The 19,770-nt window shown below is 50.4% G+C and overlaps 7 protein-coding genes across 7 annotated transcripts; 5 read left to right on the forward strand and 2 right to left on the reverse strand.

The window, feature by feature from the left end:
- Positions 1–3,446: 3,446 nt before the first annotated feature.
- On the reverse strand, positions 3,447–4,123 carry PG985_010860 (Cupin family protein; the record flags this gene model as incomplete). The annotated part of the gene is made up of 2 exons (XM_066830627.1): positions 3,447–3,514; positions 3,601–4,123. 2 exons carry the CDS (start codon positions 4,121–4,123, stop codon positions 3,447–3,449), a joined length of 591 nt encoding a protein of 196 aa, XP_066681309.1.
- Positions 4,124–4,944: 821 nt separating this feature from the next.
- On the forward strand, positions 4,945–6,685 carry PG985_010861 (uncharacterized protein; the record flags this gene model as incomplete). Its single annotated transcript, XM_066830628.1, has 11 exons — positions 4,945–5,078; positions 5,155–5,314; positions 5,394–5,407; positions 5,467–5,538; positions 5,596–5,603; positions 5,662–5,736; positions 5,796–5,879; positions 5,960–6,222; positions 6,294–6,384; positions 6,441–6,484; positions 6,536–6,685. The coding sequence occupies 11 exons, from the start codon at positions 4,945–4,947 to the stop codon at positions 6,683–6,685; spliced, it is 1,095 nt and encodes a 364-aa protein (XP_066681310.1).
- Positions 6,686–8,539: 1,854 nt separating this feature from the next.
- On the forward strand, positions 8,540–8,861 carry PG985_010862 (uncharacterized protein; the record flags this gene model as incomplete). Its single annotated transcript, XM_066830629.1, has 2 exons — positions 8,540–8,567; positions 8,596–8,861. 2 exons carry the CDS (start codon positions 8,540–8,542, stop codon positions 8,859–8,861), a joined length of 294 nt encoding a protein of 97 aa, XP_066681311.1.
- A 34-nt stretch (positions 8,862–8,895) lies between these two features.
- Positions 8,896–9,165, forward strand: PG985_010863 (uncharacterized protein; the record flags this gene model as incomplete). Its single annotated transcript, XM_066830630.1, has 1 exon — positions 8,896–9,165. One exon carries the CDS (start codon positions 8,896–8,898, stop codon positions 9,163–9,165), a length of 270 nt encoding a protein of 89 aa, XP_066681312.1.
- Positions 9,166–9,818: 653 nt separating this feature from the next.
- Positions 9,819–13,032, reverse strand: PG985_010864 (uncharacterized protein; the record flags this gene model as incomplete). Its single annotated transcript, XM_066830631.1, has 11 exons — positions 9,819–10,092; positions 10,184–10,369; positions 10,435–10,799; positions 10,856–11,271; positions 11,324–11,502; positions 11,556–11,589; positions 11,642–11,656; positions 11,714–11,868; positions 11,925–12,029; positions 12,100–12,725; positions 12,790–13,032. 11 exons carry the CDS (start codon positions 13,030–13,032, stop codon positions 9,819–9,821), a joined length of 2,598 nt encoding a protein of 865 aa, XP_066681313.1.
- A 564-nt stretch (positions 13,033–13,596) lies between these two features.
- On the forward strand, positions 13,597–17,177 carry PG985_010865 (uncharacterized protein; the record flags this gene model as incomplete). The annotated part of the gene is made up of 6 exons (XM_066830632.1): positions 13,597–13,875; positions 13,961–14,153; positions 14,210–14,599; positions 14,653–15,252; positions 15,342–15,771; positions 15,848–17,177. The coding sequence occupies 6 exons, from the start codon at positions 13,597–13,599 to the stop codon at positions 17,175–17,177; spliced, it is 3,222 nt and encodes a 1,073-aa protein (XP_066681314.1).
- Positions 17,178–18,435: 1,258 nt separating this feature from the next.
- Positions 18,436–19,383, forward strand: PG985_010866 (uncharacterized protein; the record flags this gene model as incomplete). Its single annotated transcript, XM_066830633.1, has 2 exons — positions 18,436–18,763; positions 18,866–19,383. Coding segments are annotated over 2 exons (846 nt in total), but the record flags the coding sequence as incomplete, so codon positions are not given.
- Between the last annotated feature and the right edge of the window lie 387 nt (positions 19,384–19,770).

A 19,770-nucleotide genomic window follows, 5' to 3' on the forward strand; every position in this document is an offset into this window, starting at 1 on the left:
TTATTATCAAGGTTATTCATGTGATGATCACTGGGATTCGACGCCTAGTGTTCAACAATCGATGATAGTATAAGACAAGGTTCCAACAAAGAATATACTGGAAATGCATTGGGATATACCATCGTCTTCCAACACTTTATACTATATGCTGACTAAGACTATACTTACTTCGTCCGTCAACAGCGTTGTTACCAGCAATTTCAATAGCATCACTGAGACGCAAGTGTATCGATCTTCCAGGCATATAGATCACAACAGTAATAATACGACTGAGCTTTCTTTATGTAGTCTGTTTGGGCTCTCTATAGTGTAAGAGAGAGTCCTAGCCTCCTACGTCCATGACTCTCTGGCATCAGCCAGCATCGTACTCGCTCGCTGATTAGTAATGAACAGATCGATTGCAGATCTCTATCACCCTTCCAACTGATGAAGAGGCTACAACCTGGCACGTGCAAACTAGAACCGGCAGAGTTTTCTACAGTGAGGCTGTTCGTCTGGAACACCACTATCTACCCACCCCATACACAGTAGGGCCAGGTCTACGCCGAGCCCGCACGCCAGCTGACTGTTCTCCGGCACGTGTATGCCGACGTCTGGCCGACACGGACTCACCACGTGCACAAGTTTCACCATCCGAGTAGTTGTGCGTTCTTAGCATGAAACGGGCAATTGAAATTTGTGAGGTGAGGCGGGTTACAAGAAGCCAAGCCATCCAAACAAAACACGGAGATGGGGGGTGTATAATTATTATACCAGCTAGTATAAACTAGCATATCCAAGCGTAGTGCTTTAATATCGACCTGGTTTCGGAGTGATTGTGCACCAAGCACGTGGCTCTCGGTCTGCCCACGAGGCGCCGTTAGAAGTCGGGATTAGGCGAGACAGCTACTACGGCTGGTCCGGTAGTAGTGTGGAGTGTTGTTGTTTTCTTATCGCTTCTTCCTTTTCTAGAATAGAAGAAATTCAGACGGCAATTGTGTGGGATCTGGGCTGTGGTTATCGCGACTTTGGCTAGACGGGAGCGGGCCGCCTATCGCCTTGATACCTCGGGCGTCTCGGGTTTTATGGGGCCTGCAACGTACCCTCGGGGCGGGACGCCTAGTAGGAATTGGACGCGCCTGGACGCCCTCATTGGGCAATTGGCGGCGGAATGCTACTACTGCATATATACGAGGGGGGGTGCCTTGGGGACGATCAAACGGCATATGCAGGAACAGGATTCTGACAGCAAAGTTAGGGGTCTCTATCTGGCGTTGTTTTGTTTGATCTCTGTTCGGGTGCTCCGAGCCGCACGAATGGCGGCATTTCTTTTGTTGTTGGCAGGTTCCCGAGGGGATGGTAAGTTCAACTGATCAACCGGCACCCGGTTGGTTAGCCTGGCGCAAATCCTGCGACGCAGCGGCACGGCGGTGAAGCTCCCATTGTCGCGCGAGCTTGGGAAAACGCGTGAGTTGCTTGCTGCTGGATTTGCGTGTAGTGCTAAGCAGGCACGCTGTCAAGGGCGTTCTGTCGCTAGCAGCAAGCGCCTCATGTCCTGATCCGCAAGCCTGCAGGGCCAAGAATGCATTAGCTCACGAGGTGGTTCTGGACGGGAGATGGTCAAGTTCGGTCGCTACGCAGATTGACGCGGCAATCGCAAATCCAGAACTCCACAGGAATCATAAGCCCGCTGCCCGCCCGTCGATCTCATCATCAATGGAGTCTGCGCGAACGGCCGCCGCCCGAAGTCGACGCCCGATCGGTCCAGAGGAAAAAGCTCGTTCCAAGCACATGTAGGGCTCGGGATGGGCTAACCTGCAGCTTGCTTATCGTCGAAGATAGGTATCCGATCCCACGTTTTGGATCCACCTCATCAACACCATCTCCCCGTATTAACGGGATTGCCACTCGTCATCGACAGGCACAGCTTCAAAGTGAGTTAGAATGTGTTTTTGGAGACCAAATCCCCGCTACCTGCCACGCCTCCTCATCCGTCAAGCGTAATAGATCGCGGTTGCTTGACCGACCGTGTTGGCACACTGTCGTTTGGGAATATGATGCGCTCATCCAGGCAATAGTCGCCTGGTTGTCAGGTGAGCAAAGTCGCAACTCCTCCCCCTCACAGAGTCATCGAGATGATAGTCTCCCGGCATTTCGATATCATCATACGAGGACTCGGGGTTCTGCTCTGACAACGTTGTAATTTCGCGTCGCGAAAGGTGCTGTGGTGTCAGATCGTTACGTCATGATCAGCATCCCCCACGATTCGGTTGTTGTTGGGCTGACATGACGTAGCGGGACGCGGGCGGCTAGGGCTGGGCTGCAGCAGTCTCTACCCACCACCCCATGAAGTCGCGTTAGGGCATGAGCCGTTCGATCGTAATACACCCTGCCATCGAAAATGCATCGAACTCATCGAAGCCCAGATGCCAAGCAATTTCTCGTTGCGACGCGGCCTCCAACTCGCAGCTCGCGCTGTTCGAGAATCGGGTACGCTTCACTAGGTATATCTAGGAGGACTACCCCTATATGCCGATCCCACTTTTGTTTATTTGTTTACCTCGTTCGTCACGTCCCGGCCAATCATACTCACAGAAATGGTTGATATCACGCTTACAAGAGATATCTCGTGCGTCATGGCCAACTCGAAATAGAATCTGATGATCACTACGTTGGAGTACAATATCGACTCATATGATGTGATCAATTCTAATGATGCCAGTTCTTGTCACTATAGGGATAGATCATACGTAGTTCGTCACTCTGGCCGGAAGGAGGTGACTGGTACACCTTCCTCCCGATACGCCTTCTTGTTTACTATCATTTGGCACTGTACAGTAGTGGTACAAACTGTGATATGATGGTTTGGATGATAGGTATTCGTGACGGTTAGTACCAAAATAGGAGACAGACTGGGACCAAGTTCAGACGCACACAAATCATGACGAGCTCTGGATACTAACATCCTCGGTTTCACAACCGACGACTGAAGATTATATTATACTAATTCTGATCTGTATATCTTCTTCCATGAATCAGAATCGAGTAGCACTGTATTATGAAAGAGGTATCGTATAGTTGTCTGGGCAGGGAAACGATTCTATTCGTCTGTTAAAAATAAGTTGTCTTCTCTTGTAAAACTTTTTCTTTTCTTCGATTCATACCAAGGCTCCCCGGCAGAAACAAAAGACTCACTAAGAGTAGTCTCTTTACATTTCTCTTCAATTTGCAACCATAATAGGAAATCTTGAATATCTATTGTGCTAAGCGTACAATACTTACAGCTCATTGTAAGTGAGGTAGAACAAGCTTGGAAACTGCCCACCAGATGAGTGGTATTGACTGCCGTTGCGTGTCTAGTTGGCCGTCAGGGACCCTTGAGACAATGCAACACCTTCCTATACTACGAAGGTCAATGATTGTGCAACCACCTCTTGCCAGGTTAGACTCGGTGGGCGCGTGAGTTTCTACGCTCCCTTCGGCTTCCACCCGGGTGCCGCAAGCTCAACACCGCTATCGGTGAATCCCGGCGCAACTATCGCAACCGTAAGCAAAACCGAGAAAAGAGAACAAATGCCTTTTTACTTTGATCCCAAGCGTAAAAAGGGGGTTGTCACTCACCCGTCGTCCCCAGCAGGGTCCAGTCGCCATGACTCCGCGCACTCTGCCACTGCAACTTGCCGATAGCGACCTGCGGCCGCTGGCCGTCGGCGGCGAAGATATCTGGTCCCAGCACCCTCCTCGCGACGGGCGCGCCGTCGTCGTACGAGAGGGAAAGGGTCAGCGGGGCGCCGGCGTAATAGTGCCAAACCTCGACGGCGTCGACGCGGTGCCAGACCGAGTCGCCCTCGCGGCCCTCGAGCAGGTAGTAGATGGCGGTGCTGAAGGAGCGCTGTTGCTGCTGGCTGCTGCTGGAGGTGACAATGGTGGCGTTGTCGGGGTCCCGGAAGGACTCGACAAAGTAGCCCTTTTCGGGGTTGGCCGTCAGATTTAGCTTCGCGATGACTTCTTGCGCGGTGTGCGGGGGCGCCGGGATGGGCGGGGCGACGCAAGTTGGGGTAGTGCCGGCCGAGGTGGGCGTGGCTAGGGTCACCTGGGCCGCCAGCAGAGCTGCAAGGCTCGCTACATGCGGTGTCACCTTCATTTTGAGGTTGGTTCTTTTCCAAGCCTGCTTGTGGTGGAGTTTTACGAGGACGGTGTTGAAGAAAGCAAACGTGTGTACGACGGGCCCCGAGTTCTTAGAGTTGTTGAGAGGGAAGGTGTTCGTTTGGATTACCTAATTGGAAATTTGAGATTACGAAAGCAGGGAGGACTTCTTGCTGGGCATCTCGCTTACGGCAGATTGCCCGAGTAGCAAACCTAACCCACACGGCTGTCAGACATACCCTGAGTGCGAACAACGGGCCAAAATACGGCGTAATTCGTGCCCAAAACGAAGCCTAAACATGGGATATTCGTCCCAATGTAGGCATAGCCTCGCTTATTGCCCCCTTTTTCCTTTGTGCATTACCTGGTCCCGGGCTGAATCGGGTATGGCAAACCTATCTCGGGAGACCCGGCAGTTGAGGTCGTTGCGCAATCCCAGCTCTTGGCTTGCAGCTAGAGACGAACGACGGGAGAGCCCGGACATGGAAAACACGGGAGACCCGGGGCCGAGCATGGTCATCGGATAGTAAGAAGCCTATATCGGTAGTACGACTATGGCGATCTTGAAGACTCGGGGCCGTATGAGGCTCAAATATCTTGCTTGGCAAAGACGGGATACCTCGTCGAGTTAGCGTGGGTACACAAGCATGACCTCCATGTTGACGGGACGAGCAGACAATGCCGTTGCACGTGAAAATTCAAACAAGTTTTTGGAAATAGCAAGGCATATATTAGGCTCCAAACATATCGCTGTGTGGCCTCTTGCCGTGTTGCTCATCTTCTCGTCGCCCTCTAAGAGCTTCTGCCAGAGTTAGCAAGATGCATTTCACGTCGTTTGTCAATTGTGTACTTGTGGCGCTGACATACGTCGGCCTTGCCTCATCCAGACTAATCCGTGCTGAAAACTCAACCAAGGATGCGGGATGCCGAGAGCCGCTGATTCGAAGGGAGTGGTGAGCACGCCGAACCCCTGTTTCACACCCCTTTTCGATCTCGTGCTTCCTGCAGCTGGCTGACCCTTACTCGCAGGCGAACACTCTCGAAATCTGAGCGCCAAAGCTTCATCGGTGCTGTCAGATGCCTCCAATCGAAGCCGGGACAAACTTCCGATACCTTTGAGGGTGTGAAGTCGAGATACGATGACTTTGTGGCGTTGCATATTACCCAAACAGATTACGTCCACTGGGTGGTGAGAATCCCCTTTGCCCCTTGCAGCTCACAGGCGATTGCATGAGTTTAGTATACTAACGTCTCCCACCCATATTCAGGGACAACTCTTACCGTAAGGCCATCCATAATTTGTACTCTATTATGAAGCCTCCGTACTTATTTTAAGCATAGATGGCATCGCTACTTCTTATGGTTTTTCGAACAAAGTCTGAGGGAGGCATGTGGCTACAACGGAGGTGTCCCGTGAGTGAATTCCTCCCATTTTTCCGCAATTTGACTCTTGCTAACGCAATTTGGTAGTTACTGGGGTAAGCTGGGGTGCAAATACTCCTGCTTGTTGAGGTGAACTGACACACGTGCGTGCAGACTGGACTCAAGACGCTGTTTCCGAACAAGCGGTCTTGGAGTCTCCCATCTTTGATCCCATCCATGGGTTTGGAGGTGAGTGTTAATCATCTCACCCCAGAAATGGTATTAGATGCTTACCGAGAAACCCACAGGCAATGGCCCCTATATTGTCAACACAACGGGGTTTCCTAAAGACTGGCAAACCATGACTCCCGTACCCAGGCGGACTGGAGGAGGCAAGTCTAATATCCAATATCGTTGTGTCACTGCAAGGATATGCATGTCATTCGACTAATACTTGCACTTGTCAATCTAGGCTGCATTGAGGATGGCCCCTTTGCCCATGTGAATATCTCGATGGGACCTGGTAACCACACAGGATACACGCCCCATTGTCTTCGCCGAGACTTCAGCCCGTGGCTTGTGACTCAGACACTGAACGCCTCCAAGCTCGCCTTCGTCCTGGAGGCCGAAGACTTCTGGCACCTGGACCACAGAGTTGAAGGCTTCTCTCTCGAGATCGCCGATCTGTCCTTGCATGGTGGTGCACACCTCGGGGTAGGAGGCAACATTGGAGAGGTAAAATCCGTTACAACTCTCATTTTGTAAAGAAAAGGAAACTGACTAAGTTGATTGCTCCTTCTTCTTAGATGGCAAATACGTATTCGTCCCCTGGCGACCCGATATTTTGGCTGCACCACTCGGCTCTGGACCGAGTTTGGAACATATGGCAGAGACAAAGTAAGCTAAATGAGTTGTTCAGATTCGAAGGTGACAAAGGCTAACCGGAAGGGAAGACTGGGAGACACGAAAGAGCGACATTGGGGGGCCGGATACCCAGGTAGGTGTCCCGCCGTAAAAGTATAGGGAAGACTTAACTGACGAGACCTAGTGGGCTTATCCGTACAATTATTTCGGCGACATACCTTACAAGAACGTCACACTCGAGACGCCCCTTTACTTTGAACAATTGGGCGGAGTTAGAAAGATTGCGGACACCATGGACATCCAGGGCGGCCCTTTCTGCTACGATTACGAGTAAAATTGTACTTTGGGTGTCAGGCCACTTACGCAAGTGGCAATGGTGCTGAAATTTTCGTCTTTGCTGGGCTAATTTGACATTGGATCAAGGCTGAATAATGGGAGGGAGATGTAGATTTGTGGTATCATGAAGGATAATTCGGGCCTCGAAACTAATTTATACTAGGGAATGAACAATTGGTGTTGGCCTGGTCGGCAATATATAGATAGATTTAACAATGAAGACGCCAGTTGTGTCGAATGGATCTGGAATGCTCGTATCTATCGGGAGGAGAAACAGCTTTGTTTGAGGCAGAGTCAGGGGGTTGAGGTTTCCCTGGCGCCACCAACAGACAGGCACCCGCGAGACCCAGTACAGCTTCTTTCAGGGAAAATCACTGGCATAATGCCTCAAAAAGGAATGGTCAAACTTGCATTCTGAGGCATTGGCTGTTGAGGCCCGATAGGAGAAACACCACCGCCCTAGGCAGCCGTGAGGGAAAGTACGCCTAACGCTTGTCTTTTTCAATACCAAAGTCCCTCGTCCCCCATTTGTTTGTTCATCGACAAAATCTATCCAGCAAAGAGAGAAGGACGAAAAAGCTATTACTCCACTCATGCCTTTCAGCAGCTGTGTCGCGGGAACTCTCTATAGAGTCCCGAGAACGGCACCAGCCTTGGCCTTCCGTCCGATGTCCACCTTCCTATTCCGCAGCTCCAAACCACTCCCGAGCCTCTTCCTGGTACGATTACCGCGGCAACGAACCCAAACCGAGATTCGATGCCATGTACACACATCCTCGAGGCCCGATGATAACAACAACGGTGGTGCGGGAGGCAAATCGGGCGATGGAAAGAGACAATCGGCATCCAAGCTATTTAAAAACGTGACAATGGGAAAGCAGTTGGCAGTGACAACATGGCTGGCATGGTCTTATTTTTTCCTAGTCTGTCTGGACTGCTTTGGGTTGATCGACCTGCCGCCCCTTATCGAGATTCGAGTGAGTTCTCTACTCCCCCAGAACCTACGGGAGCCACGAGAACAGCTACACTGACAAACCTGCCAACACCCCTTCAGCTTCCACAGAAGCCTCGAGAGCCTAAGAATAACGAGGACGAGACCGAGATTGAATGAATAGCTCCTGCGAAGACTTGCGGATGAAGATCCCACAGACTTTCCCCACGAGGGGCCGAGTCACGATTGCAATGCATACACAGTTATAGGCGGATGACTTGCAGCATCGAACCGATCATTATGCGAAGCCTGATTATAAACATAATACCTCCTTGTCTACAGTTGAAGGGGTGGTATGGAGCACATTTGTGATTCTCTGGAGTGGTTCTCCCGCGCCCCTTTTCTGTTATGGGGCAGGGCCTCATTGACACTTGACAACGTCTGGAAGGATTTGCGATCGGAGCTAGCACATAAAACTTCAACCATTGGGCATTTGGATATACTCTAAGCCTGTAGGCAAGCAATGAAACTACGTGAAATACAGAGGGAGGGATAGGCGAACGTGCGCCAGTTGGACGGGAGCTGCATACTGGGTTCCGAACAATTCCACACACTTCGATCAACCCCTCCAATCTCTATAGCAATGTGGCGTCTAGGGAGAAAGGTATTCTCTGTATCCTGAGGCATCAAGTGGAATGCTTAGGGCCAATTGAAACGCCACGCCCCGCCACGCCAGCCCTGACCGAATCATTCCACAGGCCGCTTTCCGACAAACACTTCCCATCTACCCCTTCCTTGCTGTATTCTCTTCTTCGTGGTAATCATCCTGGCTTGGCTCGGGTCAGATGGGGAAACGTTACGCCGCGCCACCAAAATTGACAGACCTGTTTCTACCAATGGCCCTTTTCTGCTCTCGATACCATGGCCTACTCTTCTTCGTTCCGGTTCTGTAACGCGTCTGACCTGCTGCCTACAAGTTAAGGGCTGCTATGGCATACCTCATTCGAACTCCGCGCAAGGTCCGCGCCGCGGCCGCTTGGTCGAGGGTTCCGTCCATGCTACGGTCGGCTTTGGCCTTCCACCCCCCGAGCGCCTCGTCATCGTCGCCAATACGCCACGCCAACCGCCCCCGGCGACCTATGATCACACGAAAGTCTGGCGCGACAAGTCTGCGATGGCCCTCTCGAGCCGGGGTAGGGACTTGGCGGCGTTTCCATACGTCTACGGTGCACCAGGGGTCTGACCGTGGCTGGCAGCTTACGAGGTTATGCTCTGCAATGCCGTCGCGCGAGCTGAGTAAAGAGCCGAGAACCTTGCCCAAGGGCTATTCCAAGCCGTATCTGAGCGCAGGCCTTCTGCCTGGCGTCGCCTCGGCTGCCGGGGATACCCGCTTCGGCAAGCAGGCCCCGGCGCAGAGCCCGGGCACGCCCAAACGAGGAAGCGCCGCGGGAAGGGACCCCCCGTCGTCGCTTTCACACGTCTTCGATACATCGCAAAGACGACGGCGGCGGGGGCTCCGACGGAGACTCGCACCGCTCGCATGCTGACGGGGAGGACGTTACAGGTTCTGACATGGCGAAACTCTTCCTTTTCGGGTTGTTAGTTCTGCCGTTCATGGTGGCAGGTATGATTGTCCCCTATATGAGCGAACCAGATCGTATCATACGTCGATTAAGTACCTACCCACCCTTCTAGATTCGCCTGAAATCCAGGAAGACACGGTCTCAGCCATTCGCTAATCTCTCTATGATACGAAAGTGCCAAGGGTGTCGTAAAGATTCCGAGGGGCGGTTGATTCAGCATCCTTGTCCTGATTATGAGGGACGGTTCGTTAGGCATCTTCAGCCTGATCATAGAGGAACGCATCCGTTGGATGGCGATCAGAGTTAGATGGAGCATTGATGCCTAAGGAGCAGGAAGTCACTACACCTACAGAATGGGGTGAGATGGTAGGCATGGTAACTCCACTCTGCTATGTACAGTAAAACACTCCCAACACTTCACCCTTCGCTTAATGTGTATCCCCGAAGCGGCAGACGTGCCTAGAGTAGCTTGCCTCCGTGGTCCAATGCCCCATCTCCATCTTACCAGGTACTTATCACCGGAGCGGTTGACTCTTGGCAGTGTAATATGCATAATGAGATTTGGCGCTCACAGTCTCACGGATCTATGAAAGCTGCGATATAGGGATGTTTGTCTGCTAACGCCCTTCCTGTGCCAGTGCCTCCTTGTGGCTCTGCTGGCTATGGATACTCTTGAGGTTAAAGTTAGCCTCTTCAGTCTTTCTAGGGAACGAGAAAAATGGGAAGGGTAGTGAACTTGCCATTTCAATCGTCTCCAGTACCAGATATCGTGTGACGACTACGTCCTTCTTCTGTCCCAGTCTCTGGACTCTACCAATCGCCTGTTTTTCCACCGCAGGGTTCCACTGCGGCTCCAGAATGGATACGTGATCCGCGGCTGTCAGGTTTAGACTGTAGTGGATGATATGTTAAGTGGGCATACCGTCATATGTCGTTCACAAGAAAGAAGGGGAAAGGGGGTGTAAAGAAGGGGCTTCCTCACCCAAATGCTCCTACGCCGGTACTCATGAGAAGAATCCGGCATTCCTTACTCGACTCGAAGAGTTCCATGTTGGTCTGCCGCTCCGGATTTTCCATTCTTCCGTCAATCCGTAGGAACTGAACATTGTTGTTCAGGAGGTGCAGCGCTACGAGGTCGAGTGTCCGTGTCCAGCAGGAAAAGACTATGCTGTGCCGTATCGTCAGTATCTCAAATAGTCGAAGGCATTGTAGACACAAGGGAACGGTAAGTACCTCTTGCTATCCGTACCGAGTTCCATCAAATCTCGCATCAAGTAGTCGATCTTGGATGAGAAGCCTTCTGGGTTGAAGTTGACCCGTTCAAAGGACAGACTCAGAGGACCTGGAATGCTTGGGCTCGACTCGCTTTGAGCATCAGAATCAACACCTGTTGCTTCATTGCTCTCTTGACAGTCAGGACACAAGACACCGGAAGGGTCTCGAAGCCTGGAGCCAGTGGGAGCAGCTGCTGTTTGAACCGAAGTATCTTTCCTGCAAACGAGACACTTGAGCTCGGCCGCGGGATCTAGGGACACCATCATGTCTTCGCGCTGCATTTCGCCATATGTTGAGGCACCGCCATCGTCGGAGAAGGGTTTCTGGAAGGTCCCATGGTTGCAGAAGATTCTTAATTGTAACTGGGCTTGGAAGATACCGAAGTAATCGCGGCTGCCAGGGCCCGCAGAGACTCTCTGTGACATCCGCGTCGACATTGCTCGTGGCTTGACTCATATTGGTCTCGTTCAGTAGTAGATAATGTCACATATCGAATACGTCCTGAAACGGCATTGGACAGGCCCAAAAGGTCTTGAGACCGCCTCAGACAGACGCAATTCAGCAGCGATATAAGGCGATTCAATGCGGTCTCTCGGTCGTCCAGATACACACTGGATATGTATTTCCTAAACACAGCGGGGTTGTCGAAGGGAGCAACCCGTAGGAATGCCAGAAGCGAACCGATATCATCCAATCGATTTTGCAAGGGGGTCGCTGTGAGACACCATCGCGACCTTGCACTAAGAGCCGATGCTGCTTGATACAGACTGGTTGCTTGACGACGGATCGTATGTGCTGCAATCCGAAGGCTTAGTACGTTAGGATTGGTGGGAAGCTATGTACTGACCTTCATCTAGAATAACTCGAAACCATTCGAGTTGGTATATGGCGCTACTAGAGCTGTTAAAGCTTGAGGCGACCGTGTGATATGTGGTCAGCACTATATGGCTCGTCAGGTAATCCCCCGGCTTCTTGTTTCGCCGCCTGCCATAGTACTTGCGAACTTGTAATCCGTTATCGAGATGACTGTGTTGTTCTTAGTTCGATGTATCCGAAATCCAATCCGTCTATGTGCTTACAGGCTGATTTGCTTGAGCCAGGAGTTTAGAATCACTCCAAGGAGGTCAGTATTGCTGCCAAGGACGTGGGATCTGTAGAAACGTACATATGGATGGCACAACTATCAAGGTTGCTGGTGTGCGTATAACATTCTCCGAATGAGTCTGATCTTGCGTACTGGACGATGCCCAATCTACAGCCGTGGATAAAGTGTAAGAGATCAGAGCAAGCATGGACAAAGACTTGCCCATGCCCATTTCATCCGCTAGAATTCCACCTCCTAGCTCGGAGGGCTTGTCCCAACATTGTATGCCTGTGAGCTTACTCGAATATCTAAAGAAGTCTTAGAAGTCGACAAGCTTCAATTGGACATGAACAGCTCTACTCACCTCTGTCGACCCGTATCATCCAGCGTCGAGTCCCAGAGAGAGAGATAGACTGGAAGTGGACCGTTTTCTCTTTCCAACATGAAGTACAAAGCTGTCTGTTGGTGCCTAAATATGTCGTGTGTTAGAAGTTACTTGCTGGCCTCTGGCGTTGAGAAGCTTATGGGGTAGATCGTACTCTAGCAATAGTGTGGTCACATTCGCCGTAGCTGAAATCTTATCGAGAGTTCTAAAACGCGACAGGGAGTGATAGATACTGGATGCAGTCTTTTGCATATCTTTCGCCGATTCCCGTGGTGGCCGACTATGCCCTTGGATTTGTTGGAGATGCCAGGCAGTGCCTAGGGAGCCAGCATCTGGCTCTGCAATCCCTGGGAAAGAAACGAGATGCGGGTTATCATAAACCACGTTATCGATACCTCTGTCCGGGTCCTGCAAAAAGGCCTTGTTCTCGGAAAGCTGACGTCCTATTTCATACTTGCTGCTTTCGGCACCGTATATGTTTATATCAACTGTCATGACTGCTTGCCCAGGTGTTTTGGCTCGCTGGAGTACGTGCTCAACGGCCTGCCAAGTCGTGAATGCGAGAATATAGACTCCCGTTATGGCAAAGATGGAGCGAAGAGCTTTTGTAGTTCCTTCATTTACCTGGGCGAAGGCACTCCCGTCAGGAAAGGTCAGCATTACATAATCTGAACTCGGTCCCACGGCATATATCAAGTTATCTTCTCCCCCCTCTGCTTGAACAGCTCTCTCCCTCGCCACTGCCATGTTGCCGATCAATTTCACAGACACGTTGTTCAGCTAGCAGGATGTTGTTAGCCATGAATAGGCGAACCCTTTCACTACACTATTCCTCACTACTTACCATACCGAAGCAAATGGTCATGCTACTGGATGGGAACGCCGTGGCAGAGGGCGGGGTTGGTCCGGCCTGGTTGAAATTCAAATCCGCGACATGGTCGAGCTGAAGCCCCTCCTTTGAGTCCGCCCAGGATTGGACGCAATCAAAAGCGAAAAGAAACTCATTGTCATCGGGACGAAATGGCTCGTTTATCGCCTGATTGAAGCATAGGGAAGATAAGTTTGTGGCATCTGTAACTCCATGCATCCCGAATACTTCTCAATACGAGGCAGACCAACTCAGAAGCGCATGGAACGGAAAAATGAGGACGACTACAGCCCTTTTCAGGCTGATAGCAAAATTCCAAGGAGGTCGTCCACATAGCCTTATTTGTCTCTTTAAGCTGAAGATAGGTGGCAATTGGATATCTGGATGGCAGTGGGAATAGCTGACTAGGAGAACTATACTAGAATGAACAGTGATGAATCTATTTTCCGCTTAGTGCTAGAGCGTCCGGCATGGATGGAAGATAAGGTCCAGCCTTCCATGGGACGGCCTGAATACAGGCACATGCAGGCGACTCTCGTTGGGCTCTCGTTGGGCTCTTCCCAAGGCTGAATAAAGGGCGTTACTGCAGGAAGCACTGCCACACACCATGCATATGGTCAGCCCAGCAATTTGGCATATATGGTTGCCTTAATTCTTTGATACGTCTTCGCCTACCTCCGACTTTTCCAGGTTAATTTTCCATACTCGGGGTCGTGATTTAGGCTGCGTACATCTTGTCTATTAGCACATTGTCAAATGGTGCCCGTCTTTTGAGAGCACACCATGTCGGCACCAAATGCTTTTGAAAAGGCTCTAGCAGCGTTCAACTCAGAGTTGACCGATTCTGAAAGAGCACAGTTCCAATTCGCAACCTCCCAAGATGTCAGAGTGGCAATTCTGACCATCCAGGCGGAGCAGCGAAGAAGTAAGAAGATCATCAACCTTACCCGCATCCAGGGCGTGATAGAGGCCATGGAGCAACTCGGCAAGGTCTTGGAGGTGTTTTTGAATAGCTCCGATATACTGGCTTTTGTTTGGGGCCCTATGAAGCTTATCCTTTTGGTCAGTCGAACACACCTCCTTCAGTAACAAGCCCAGACGGGACGTATCCTGCCAAGTGATTAAATGCTGAATTAGTCGGTTCCAGACCGCAAGCACATGGGCAGAGTCGTTGGATACTTTGCTCGATGCTTATGAGCAGATCTCAGATCATCTGCCGATCCTGCAGAAGTATGAAGATCTGTTTCGGACCCAGCCAGAGATGCAGGCTGCCGTAGAAATGATTTGGGCCGATGTGCTCCGATTCCATTCCCAGGCATTGCGCATCTTCAAGCAGAGGAGTACGACTGCAATATTGATAAGGATTTATCAGATGCTAACAAAAACTTGTGATCAGCACTACCAAAGATATTCAAATCCATGTGGAAGACCTTCAAGTCTGACTTCCACCAGATCCTGGAGCAACTGCAGCGTCACCGAGAACTTCTTGATAGCCAAGCTCTTCAGGTGCACATCCAGAGTTTGCAAACATACCAACGCGACAGAGAAGTGTTATTGGAGCATCAACGCTTGCAGCGAATTGATGAAACACAGAGACGTTTCCTGTCATTAGTGAACTGGATTGCACCCGCTGACTCTCACGTCGATCACGAGCAACTGGTGGCTGTTCGCGAGAGCTACCCAGGAACTGGAAATTGGATCATAGAGCAACAACAGGTGAAGTGTTGGATCGAAAGCTCTATTCCGGCGTCTTCTTCATTGTGGTTGCATGGTATTCCAGGAGCTGGTGAGGAATATGGCCCAGCTCTCATCGTTATCAAAGCTGACCGCTTCATACAGGAAAGACAATACTGGCATCCACGGTCGTTTCAAGCCTATTGAGAAGGAAGAGTCCATCCACGTTGGTAGCCTACTTCTTCTGTCGCGAGATGGACCCGTCAAGGAACAACACACTGGCAATTCTAAAAGGACTGCTTTTCCAGTTCATCAACCAATCGAGACCTTTCATGCCCATATTCTACGAGAGGTACATAGAAAGTGGCCACGCATCGTTGACTTCGACTAAGATGGCTAAAGAGCTTTTGCAACTCATGTGCCAATTCATATCTCGAGGATTCATCGTCATCGACGGACTAGATGAGTGCGAAGAGCGCCATCGTAAAGAATCCATCGATTTCGCCCATGATATGGTTCGATCTTGCGACGCTGCAGATCCAGGAAAGCTCCGGGTACTTTTCACTAGCCGCGATGAGCCGGACATCAGGCGATCGATGACCCCAGCTACCATCGTCGGCCTTCAGGCAAAGGATATGCAGCAAGATATATCAATCTATGTCGATGCACAGACAGAGAGGTTACGTGAAGCCTGGCGTACTCACGGTGGTCTCTCGGAAAACGACATAGAGTATATCAAGCGGAACGTCCAGGATCGAGCTGACGGTGGGTAGTATTGTGACCTCTTCAACCATCGCATCCCCTTGGTGATCTTAGGGTCGATCGAGTTGCATAGCTGACGTGGATAATATCAGGAATGTTCCTTTACGCCAAGCTCGTGATAGAAAATTTACTCGCCCAAGTGACCATTGAAGAGCTAGCACACGAGCTCGAACCGAACTGCTTTCCGACTGGGCTCCAAGAAGCGTATGTGATTACGTTGAGTGCCAACGGAGAAGCGGACATCGTGTTGACGAGGAATAGGTATAACCGCACCATCGCCCGAATGGAACGCCATGCGAGACCTGGCGAGCGTGATGCCGCTTGTAAGGTTCTGGGTTGGATGCTGTGCTCCCACAGACCGCTCTATTGGCGAGAGATCCAAGCGGCCATAGCAATGAACACAGTACACCAGACCATCGACGACCACCGAAGACTTCGAACACATATCCGGGAAATTTGTGGCTCTCTCATTGAAATTATGTCTGGCGGCCAGGTGCAATTTATCCATGCGACGGCATCGATGTAAGCGTAAAGATTCTGAACATCATGTTATATTCTGGGGAAATGGCCGCAAGTAGGGCACTGACATTTGATTCAGGTACATCGCGCAATCGGGGTTCGTCTCGAAGGGTTCTGCCGAACTGAGCCTGTCCATATTGTGCATGCACTATCTCACCTTCGAATGTTTCGAAGATACGGGACCTGAAGCACTCAGGGTAGCTGCCCAGGAAGGCCACTTCGCCTTCCAGGACTATGCTACAGCACACTGGACGGAGCACTTCATCAATGCAGTACATCTCGATGAACAGGACTTGACAGAGGCAACCAAGAACGAGTTCTGTGACGCATTGGTCAATTTCGAGTCGCGATATGACGAAGACTTGGACGTTCCAACATCGGTTGACACTGAAAGGGTCTCTAAAGCCTGGGCTATGGTAGACTGTCCCCAGACATTGAAGAGGATATTCGATCACTCTGAACAAGTCTCGTCATGGAAGGATGATAGGCGAGACGTAGTAAGTCTGCCTTCCCTCAAAACCGCATTTGTGCGGAATCGAGAGGTGCTGGAACATATGTTAGCCGGATTGCCACAGGAATCGCAGTATGTTTCCCAGCAGCTGAGCACCATCTACGGACTCAACTGGTATAAATGTCCTAAGGTCACCTGCTATTACTTCCACAGGGGCTTCGCGAGTGTCCAAGACCGCGAAAGCCACGTTGACCGACACACGCGACCTTTCAAGTGCGCAGAAGAGGACTGCCGAGAGTTCGTCTTCGGATTCCAGTCTCAAAATGAACTGGACAAGCATAGATTCAAGCTACATCCTGGCCAGGACGCGCTCTCTACCCTATTCTCTCGTTTGAAAAAAAGCAAAGAGAATCAACAATTGGCCAATGATATGAGCGCCAGGAGACATATACAGAAACACCCTGCCACATTTCAGTGCACTCTCTGTCCCAAAAGGTTTACCAGGGCGTATAACCTACGTTCACACCTTCGCACGCATACCGACGAGAGACCATTTGTATGCACTGTCTGTGGTAAGAGCTTTGCCCGACAAAATGATAGGAAAAGACATGAAAAATTACACGACAACGAAAAGAAATTTGTGTGCAAGGGTGATCTCGGAACTGGTGGCCAATGGGGATGTGGTCGTTTATTTCGTTTACCAAAAGATCTTGGGAATCATTTCAGGACCGAAACTGGACGTACTTGTATCAAGCCACTGGTAGACGAAGAGATGATGAGGCGAAGTGGTTCTTTGCCACAGTTGGGGGGTCAGAGCAGTAGGCTTGACCCAAGTGAACAATATGAGTTTTTGAGCTCAATGGCAGCGGTCGTTGCTGAAGGTATGAACCTTCAGGGCAATGAGATTGATCAAACATATGTGTATGAGGAATCAGTTGATATGGAGCTTGATGAGTAACCACTCACACTTATGTGGAATCGAGAGCAAAACGTTACATGCTGGCTGGCGATCATCTCCTGTTGGACGCTACCTAACTTTTTCCAAAACGCGCAGAAGTGTATTGATTCATAGGGCTGCGGAATCTTGTAAGCATTGCACTGCAACACTCGGAATTTTAGCGTCAAACAACAGTTGGTCGTCGACTACTTAGTCTGCCTTGCCTTCAACCCGAGATAACACTGCGCCCCAACAAGGTAGGACAGCACTCAGCACTGCAATAATTGAAATTTTAGCGTCAAACGACAGTTGGTCGTCAACTGCATAGCCTGATTCAGATTGCCCTCAGCAACGAAGGACGAGAGTACTCCGTAGGTATGCGATAAATGGAGATAGGCAATAGGTCCAATTCCTATTAGCGCTAGTAGTCTTTCATTCGGTGTCACATGAATGTCAGCACAGCAGCACTTGGAATTTTAGCGTCAAATAATAGTTTGTCGTCGACTAGCCTGCCAGCTTGCCCCAAGAGCGTTTCTTTGGCTTGACACCGTCGCAGTGTACAGTTCGACTAAACCGTGCTTGCTCTTCGATAGGAAATGTGAAATACTCTGTAGGCAAGAGTCCTGTCATTATGTTATTACACAGTGGCCCTAAAACGTATTGAGACTGTGCAGCCCAATTAATCAAGGAATCGGATCGTTCGGTTTTGCTCAGTTATTTTTTGCATGAACAGCCAACCAAGAACGCCAAATCTTGCAAGACCTAAGCAAGTTTATTCAGGAACTGTGGAGGATGGCCCTTCGCTGAGGCGTCTGCCTGTTTGCTTCTGCATCACAGTTCAATGGACAGCAACTGGAGACCAAAAGAACCTCACATAACACATCCGTTTGTTAAGAGGGGCGATCGGGCTGTCCGCCATAACATACTCGTCGTTGTCGGATAACAGCAATTTGGCTCCGTTACCTTAATAAATAGGTCGGTGCTGCGATCAACGGATGGCTGCAACCAAATAATCAATCAGATCTCGGCCAGCTCCGGCATGTATACTGCTGTTTGAATTGCGACGTAAACATGCATGGTGACCCAGATTTCATCAGGGTGCGTTTGTACCCAGAAGGATGGAATCTGGACTATTTTGATATATGTCGGAAACAACATCCGGGGCAGATGGACCTGAAATGAACCTTCTTGGTTTCTCTTCCTTCCTTATCATTACATTGACCCGAGGATGGTGACGCTCTCTCAAAGGTATAGTACTCAATGTTTCTTGTTAGCCAGTACGAACTGCTTACACTTCCGACGAGAAAGAATCGCCGCTTCTGGCCCCTTCCGCTTCCTGGTCGGGTCGGAGAAGAAGGAATACATGATGCACGAGCATCTGGTCGAACGCATATCGAGACCCCTCAGAGCACTCCTCAACAGCGGGATGGAGAATTCCGTTCGAAGAGTCGCGGAGTGGCCTGACGTCGAGGAAGCCACGTTCGTGTGCTTCTTCCAGTTCGCATACACCGGAGACTTCGACGTCGAGGAGCCTACAAGACCATATCCCCGGGTCTCCCAAACCCCCGGGCTCCCTGAACAAGAATCTGCCCCTGAAGCAGTTGAAGGTATTTCAATATCATGAAGTCCGAGTCTGCATCGTCTCTGCACGCTATAAATAAGTCGTGGCCGTCACAGAACCGGGGGCTGATCTATCGGGTTTACTATAGCCAAAGCAAACAGGAATAGGAAGGAACCCGGGAGAGCGAACCCGGAGCTGTGTAAATCCTTCAAAACGCTATACTTTCCACTCAATACTCGAAGCAGCAAATGGCTGTTACCGGATGAGGCACCTGCCTCGAGCTTCACCGAGGTCTTTCTGGCGTATGCAAAGCTATACGTACTGGCCGACGAGAAGGGTATAGAGGGCTTGGCAGACTGTTCGCTCGCAAGACTTTATAACGCGCTAAGCAACTTCGACTTGCAGGAGAAGGGGGTCGGCAGCGTCGTATCGCTGGCGGAGTACTGCTTCGATCACACATGCGACAAAGCCAACCGGAACGGAAAACAAGACAGAATGAGACGAATGGTTTGCATCTATGTGGCTTGCAATCTCGAGGTTCTTTGGGACAGTACCGACTTCCAGATCATATTCGCAAAGCATAGCGAGTTCTCAGTCGGGGTTGTAGGACTGATGGCGGGGAAGGTTTCCCCTTTTGGAGGCTGGTCAACCCCAGTCACAGTTTGAAATCAATCAAGTGAGGGGTGTATTCATTTCATCATGTTACGCTCAAAACTACCACCAAGAGTGTAACTAGGCATATTCACTCAGAGCAGTATGGGATATCTAGGAGGATATTTGTATTGCTCCATCAATCCCAGGCCATTTTCAGAATATAGCTACGTCAAACGTTTGATCTCTGGTAGGCGCCAGTACGTCTGTTCCCGTTCAATTAAAGAGAATTTCAAGCCATGTTTTCGACTAGTCGCATGCTTCACTCAGCTGGAGAAACCTGATTGCGATAATCGGCGGCGGCACGCAACTGAGACAGAGGCCCCAGCGAGGTTCACAAACAAAGTTGCCCGCAGTAAAAAGCCAAAACATGCATTCCAATCGTAGCTCAATCATCATCTA

The sequence above is a fragment of the Apiospora marii genome (genome assembly GCF_038362585.1).
Source record: "Apiospora marii strain CBS 49790 chromosome Unknown utg000007l_segment0_segment0, whole genome shotgun sequence".
Taxonomy (NCBI): domain Eukaryota; kingdom Fungi; phylum Ascomycota; class Sordariomycetes; order Amphisphaeriales; family Apiosporaceae; genus Apiospora; species Apiospora marii.